The sequence below is a fragment of the Platalea leucorodia genome, assembly GCF_965183815.1.
Source record: "Platalea leucorodia genome assembly, chromosome: 1".
In the NCBI taxonomy this organism is placed as follows: Eukaryota; Metazoa; Chordata; class Aves; order Pelecaniformes; family Threskiornithidae; genus Platalea; species Platalea leucorodia.
In genome coordinates this window covers 164,086,067-164,093,433 of record NC_138823.1, presented here as the reverse complement: position 1 = coordinate 164,093,433, position 7,367 = coordinate 164,086,067, and the positions used below count along the sequence as shown (strand labels likewise).

General features: G+C 47.7%; 1 protein-coding gene across 1 annotated transcript in view; it reads left to right on the top strand.

Annotated features, from left to right (window-relative positions):
• Positions 1–551: 551 nt before the first annotated feature.
• Positions 552–7,367, top strand: part of CRHR2 (corticotropin releasing hormone receptor 2) — a gene marked incomplete at its 5' end in the record, with an annotated part of 167,879 nt that continues 161,063 nt past the window's right edge. The window contains one exon of the mRNA XM_082306484.1: positions 552–657. Coding sequence (XP_082162610.1) covers positions 592–657 — 66 coding nt within the window. The remainder of the gene's footprint in view (positions 658–7,367) is intronic.

Genomic DNA, 7,367 nt, shown 5'->3' with positions numbered 1-7,367 from the left:
GGAATCCTCTTGTTCCTGGAAATTCTGAGGCAGTGGAATCCCCAACGTGTGGGGGAAATGGAGGAGGATCCCCGTTATTTCTGGAGGCTTGCATGGAAGGCATCCCCATTGCACCCAGCGCTCGGGGAAAGGGATCTCCATTGCACTCAGTGCTTGGGGAGGGGGTGGTCCCATTGCTTCTGGAGGACTGTGGGCAGTGAAATCCCTATTGCACCCAGTGCCTGGTGGAGGGGGGAATCCCTCTTGCATCCAGTGTAGGGGGAGAGGAAGGTGCCCCTTGCTCCTGGGGGCTTTGAGGGTCGCTCTCTCCCGGGGCGCCCCCAGCCGCCTCCATCCCCGAGGCGTCCGGGGCGGAGGGCGGGCTTGGCTCCCCCGCCCGGCTCCCTCCCTCCCTCCCGGGGGTTTGCCCTGGGACGCGCCGGCGGCGCTGGGGCTGGCTCCTCGGCGGCGGGCAGGGCTCAAGGGCAGCAGCGCGGCGGGGCGGGGGGGGGGGGGGGGGGGGGGGGGAGATGCCAGCGCCGGGGCAGCGCGGAGGCTCCGGCTGAGCGGGGAGCGCCAGCCCCGGGGAGACCCCCCAGCCCCGCCGGCCCCATGGCGGGGCGGGCGCCGCAGCGCAGCCTCCCGGCGGCGGCGGCCGCCGCGCTCCTGCTCTTGCCCGTAAGTGCCGAGGCCGGGGAAGGGGTGGCGCGGGGGCAGGGAGGGAGGGCGGGGGACGCCCCGCGACCGCGGGGAACCCACTCGGTCTGTGAGGGAGCGGGGGCCGTGCCCCGTCCCTCCCCGGTCCCGCCCGCCGCCCGCTGCCGAGGGGTCCGTCCCGGTGCCCGCTGCCCGCGCCCTCACGGATCCCGCCCGTCCCCGGGCACTGAGAGACCCCGTCCCGGTGGTTACCCGCTCCCTCCGCGGTCCCGCTGGCCGCCGGCTGCTGAGGAGTCCGTCCCGGTGCCCGTTACCCGCTCCCTCACGGATCCTGCCCGTCCCGGGGCACTGAGCAACCCCGTCCCGGTGGTTACCCGCTCCCTCACAGGTCCCGCCCGTCTCCAGGTGCTGAAACAGCCCATGGCCGCTCACCTCTGGGTCCCCTCAGAGCCCCTGGGCTGAGCCATGGCCTTCTTGCTCTCCCCTCCTCTGTGAAGTAGCCACCTCCCGTCCCCTTTCCTTGCCAGAAAAGGTCCAGCACAGGGACCCCACTGGGGTCGCAGCTCCCTGCCCCAGAGGAAAGGGGCTTTCCTGCCACCGCCCAGTTCAGTGGGGCGGCGGGTGGCCATGTCTGGCACCCATGGCCCCCAGCCCCTCGCCCTGGTCCCTCTCCTCGCAGCAGGTGCTCAGCATCGGATGCTTTTTCACCGCAAGGATCAGCAAACAGCGGTGGCAGAGGGCAAGGCTCAGCCTGCGCATCCATCCAAGTGTTCGCTCCGAGTTTCTCTTGAGGGATTTATAACATGCTTTTCCTTGTGGTCCTTCTTCATCACAAGCTTCCCCCTTGGTGATGCTGGGATGAGGTGGAGATAAGATTGGCCTGTGTCAGGCTGGACTTAAAGCAGCTTTCCCAGCCCACACTCTTAAGCCAGACTGACTTCTTTGGTGGCTCGTTTGTTTTAAGTGATAGTTTTAAGTGTGGTTAACGGATACGGATACTTGCAAAGCAAATGTGAGAGGTTAAGCAGGAGGTGCATTAATCTTGCACAGAATTTGTAAAGGCGGTTCCCACAGCATTAAAAAAGTGTCAGTGATCCTTCTGGACTGTAGTGTAATTGGCCCATCTTTAACATTTCCTTAGATAAAGAAAGAAAATCTGTTCTATTTCCTTATGTTCTGTCTTTTTTTTTTCTTTTTTTCTTTTTTTTTGTTTTCCTCCCTATCTAACTTACAAAGAAAGATAGAGGGAAGGCAGGTCAGGAAAAGCAACAGGCTCCAAAGGCAAGCAACAATTTAATCTTAAAACCTTTGTGGAAGGTTTCTTAGAAGACAGAGAATATTTTCTCAGCTCCGCCAATGTCTTTTTTTCCCCAGTCAAAGACCAGTGCACATGGGATCAGAGAGGCATGTTTTTCAATCCCAAACCAGTTCTTCCTAATCTTTGTTTCTTAGTCCCTCTTCTCTTCCAGGCTGTGTTTTCCCTTAGTGATTTCTTTTGGTCCAGAAAAATATTTCAGTTTATGTTTAGAGAGGCGGACTTCTTGCCAGTGAGGTTATCAAAAGTACGCAGGTTCTGAGAGCTGCCAGGCTAATTCTTTTTCAATAAATCAAAAAATATCATGCGTTTCCTCTGTAGATGTAATCTATGGGCAGTTTCTGCGTTCCCCTGTAAATTTTGGTAGTTGGGTTGCTGCTTTAAAAACAAAACAGCTGCCTTGAAAGAAAGAAAGAAAAAAAGTAGCACATCTTAAGAATCAAAATGTCAAGTTTCCATAAAATGCAGTTAGTCTGAGAGAAATGTGTACTTGGAGCGTATTCCGAGTGTGCTTATATGGAGGAGCTTGTTTGGATGTAGCATACTTGTGTCTGATACAGACTCGTGTATGCCTGTGCGGTGGAAATAACGTGTTGGAAGACGATCTTCAGCCTTATGTACAGAACAGCTCTTGTTGCTCCAGTTGTAGCAAAAGCAGAGATTTTACTGTTCTTTTGGGGTGTTTTCATCCGCAAATGCTGGTAAATCTGTATCTCTGCTTTACAGCTGGACGAAACTTTGCGCCAAGAAGCTTAAGAGAAATGTTTTAAAACTTTGGCTCAAATCCAAAGCTCTTAAGTTCCTGTCTGACTTGAAAACACTTGCAAGTTGACTCGAAGTCAATGGCTCTATTCACATTTGTGGATTTGAGAAAAGGCATAGCTGCTTGTGGGAGCAGGCCCTCGCGCGATTAAGGAAGCTTAAGTTTTCACAGCAGCTGAGCAATTGTGTTTTATGGGAACTGCAGGTTTGCAACACTTATGAAATGAGGCAACTTTCTAGTACAGAATTAGATCTGCCACATGAAAATGCTGGTGCAAATGATCTGTCGGATTTCACAGGGCCGGTCAGCAAAAGGGTGAAGACTTGCACAGCAGGCTCCGAGATTTATGTTCTCTTAAAGGGTTTCTGTATATATGATACACTGGAAAATGCATTTCCTTGAATGTGAAAAACAAACAAACAAGCAAACCATAAAACAAAGGCAAATGAATCTTTTGACATTTTGATAGAGAGTCCTTGCTGAGTTCACGTAATTTGGAGGAGGGGGGATTATTCATCAAAAACAACAGCAAAGCTTGCTGTAATTCACATGCTCTCCTGAAGCTGTTAAAACAGCCAGAGCAGTTTGAGTATATCAGCCAGTGGTGACAAGTTAAATAATATTCCCGGTCTGAGACTGCCAAAATTCAGTCCTACTGTGAATTAATGCGGTATAAACATCTTATCATGAAAAGCCTTTCCTGGTGTAGTACTTTGGCAGGGTTTAAATCTGTAGCCATCTTGCGGTAATTACTGGATGTTTGGAGGAGGTAGTTGTACGCAAGGAAGAACGACTGATGTTGGCTCTGACTGGTAGTTTTGCCATGAAACATTTCAGTGATATTCATAGCTGCCCTTAGCTAGAAAGAAAGCAGCCTTTAGCTTTTGTTCATATAAGGCATCTGCTTACACATTATTATTCTGTCAAGAGTGGAGGAGAAATAACGATTAAGTCTTCTAAACTCTGTGGCCTTCATATTGCAAACCAGAGTGGAGTTGTGCCTGCCCTGCTTCTCGCATGCCTCTCCTGAAGCTGGTGGAGGAAGACAGGGCAGGGATCTCATTGCAGAGTGCCTTCTATCAATCAGGTGCATACTGGTTTAGTTTCAGTCTCATAGGTTATATCTCTACGAGTACATTAAGATTGCCAGGACAGCTCTTCAGCCTTCAGGCCAAAGGCCAGAGAGTGGTTTGTACCCATGCTATTAAGCTCCTGCAGCTTCTAAAATGGGGAGACTGTGCAAACTGCCCACTGAGAGTGGTCCATGGTGCAGCCTAACTCCCAGATCATTCCTGGGAACTGTTTGAGATACCGCTAGATTGCTTGGGGCAAACATGTGGCCAGGAAGCATTCCAAAAATTGAACAGTATAAATGATTAAGTACTTAAAACAGACCTTTGCACTCTTTGATTTATTAGCTTAGATGAAGTATGCTGTACTCCCATTGCTCAGGGCTCTCAAGGAGTGCCTGAGGGAGGCATTTTCCTCTAAGGTGAAGTCTTCATTGCTTTGAATTCAGCAATCAGTTTTCTTTGTGTTCGAGATTACTGTGGGATCCTGCTGGTGATGTGATGATCTGAGAGATTCACAATGAGAACAGGGTAGTGGATAATATCACCTTTTAAAGTTTCTGTTTTCTTTTTATTTTCATTTTGTCCTATATATTATTAAACCAAATATTTGAAAAATGTTACTATTAGACCAAACATTTGCACATTTCTGTATTTTTTAATAGTTCTGAAGGTATTTTTTGGGGGGAGGTGAGGAAAAGGGGGTAGTGAAAACAGGCTGTGCTCACTGCTGAATTTGATCCTTTTTAGTTTGTTTTTTTGAGGTTTGCAGCACTGAAACCCATGAAGGAGGCTTTGGGAGAAAGCTGGTTTACTTTAGATTAAAATTTTATCCAATAAATGACATTTCTGCAGGAATTTACTTTTCCACTCTGTGTCTATAAATTGAAACAGATAGATCAAATCTTGATCAGGTACACCTCCTTCTTTCTTTTAACTTACACCAGTTTTAATCCCAAATGCAGTCTGTTCTCCCTTAAAGTGCAAACATTAATTCTTGGATGTGAAGCTGGAGCTGTCCAGCGAGCCACATGGCACCTCCTCACCTCCTGTAGATACGCAGTGATATGTATCAAAGCACTGCATAAACATTGTCTTTGCCTCCTTATCTTTCTATTCATAACAACTAGCCTTGACAACTAAACATTTCCTGCTGGTTTGCTTTATCAAACTATTTCTTTATACAGAATTACTTTCTTTTACTGCTAATCCCTTTTTGTATCTTGATAGCTTTGAAAATAGCTATATTTGATTTGAGCTGGTGAGTGTTGGGTAAAGGGCTGTATGTGTTTTATTTTTTTTTTCTGAAGAGTTGGATAAATTTTTGCTATGGCCCTTATTACAAGAGAAGGCACATAGAAACTAGTGGTCAGTACTGTCCTTCAGATGAACGGCTGCTTGAATTTCATCAATCATGTCCAAATGTATGAAAGTTTCACTTCCAGTTTCTGGTCCCAGTGTGGGGATAATTGTTAGATGCTTCCTGCAATGCTTTTTGACATATAGCATGTCATGCTTTTGTAAGGACTGATCAGTTCTCTGGGTCTGGGACCATCGGGATTGGCTCTCACAAGGAGAAGTTCTGCCCGCTCTGCATGATCTTGACAAAGGCTGTGCACTTTGGGAAGTGCCGTGGCAGGGACAGTGGCGTTCTGAGAAAACCAGTTCACAGAGATGGGTTTTGACATCCTGTCCTGACCTCTGGCTGACGAGTACCTCATTGCTCTGCGGGTGAGCCCACGTTGAGAGTCAGGTGTTGGGAGCGTGCTGCTCCTGCCCGTGCACGTCTTGTTCCCCGGATTGACAGCTCTGTTGTGGAGCTAAACGGGTGGAGAACTTGGAAGCCATCCTTCTCTGGGAATGATCAATTAAATGGCATGTGTTTGTACAGAAACGTGGCTTGTTTTCACTAAATAAGAAAGAAAATCCATTTGGTATTTCAAGAGCTGAAGAGTACTTCTTCAACAGAGCTGTAAGAAAGCGAAACTGATTAAAGCTCTACAAACTTTTGCGTAATCCTAGATGAATAACTATCCACTCTGGGTTGTGTATGCCGGGAAAGTAAATAGTGAGCAATGCAGATGGAGATTAAAATACATTAGCTGTCCTCACTGCAATGCTAAACCCTTGCCCTGGTAATAGTAGCTGAAGTGCCAGAGAACTGGAAGGGAGCCACCTGCCTCTGGGGGCTATGGGATAATTTCTCTTGCTGTTATCCAGGCTCCTGGGATGTGGGAGGCTCTCTGACTGCTGTTATCTCTGTGCTGCCTTAGTTTTGGGAGTGCTGTCCTCTAGCAAGGGTGGCTTTTCCAGTGGAAAGGAAGTTCTGGAAGGAAGGAAGGAAGAAAGAAGGCGAAAGCCAACAAAAGGAAGTGTTCTGATGCGTCCGAACAGGTTGCCTGCAGGGCTGCCAGCCAGGCTCCGCTAGCAGGCGTCTCAGTGCATGGACTAAAGTATCGATTCCCTTTGAGTGGCAGTAGCAGACTCCCACAGCCCAGACATAGCTTGGGTTTCAGAAGGCTCATGCCAGCAGAAGCAGAGAGATGGCCTGTGAGCCAGCACCAGTGGCTGGACTTTGTAGCGTGGCCATCACAGGCATAACCTTTCTGCTTTCTCAGTTCCAGTCCCCAGGGCTGCTTGGAGGAACGCTGTGCTCCTGCTGTTCCCTTGTTTTGGAGGCAAGGATGTCCAGGGACCAGTCTACTCCTTCTGTTATCGATTGACTCTTTCAAAGCAGAGAGGAAGGCCAGTGTTATCCCTCTGCCTGACAAGAATGATGTCTCAAAGCACACGACAGGATTTTGACTAGGCAAGCTCCAAATCAGATGGAGTGAGGATCTTCCTTCATCCTGCCTCATGTCCTAACTGCCAGGAGATCAGCTATTTAGTCCATCTTGCACTTGAGAGACCTTCCCAGGTGTAACAAATCCCTACTTTCTCAAAACAAGTGTCTTTTCATGAGACAAAAACTTTTCAAGTTTTGTCAGACTTTTCATGAGACAAAAACTTTTCAAGTCTTGTCAGACTTTCAGTATTTCTTTCTTTTGGACAGAAAAAAATGTTTAAAAGAAAATTCTGTCTTTAAATATAAAAATAATTTAAAAATATCTTTTCATAGTATTTGGCACAATATTTTAATTATGATTATGTGAACAGGGTCCAAAATATTAGAAACATGACTGAAAAAAACCTCGAAGCCTCTAGATTGCCAGTTATTGTTCAAGATACAGTCTGTAAACTGTTCATTACAGCATTGCCAATAGGAAGGGTTTGGTAGTAACCGTTATCTATTGCTATTTTTACCATAGGGGCTATATGTCCTAGAATCAAGGAATGAAAAAACAATTTGTGCTGGAATGGACTGCCAGAGGTCTCTTGTCCAGCCTCCTTCTCAAAGCAGGGCTAATTTCAAAACCAGATCGTGTTGCTCAGGGCCTGATCCAGTTCAGCTGTGGAAATCTGCAAAGGTGGAGATTTCACAACATCTCTGAATCTCTTTTCCAGTGCTCAGCCGTTGTCCTGGCGCATTATTTTTTCTTCATGTCCTGTGAGATTTTCCCTTGCTGCAACTTGTGAATGATGC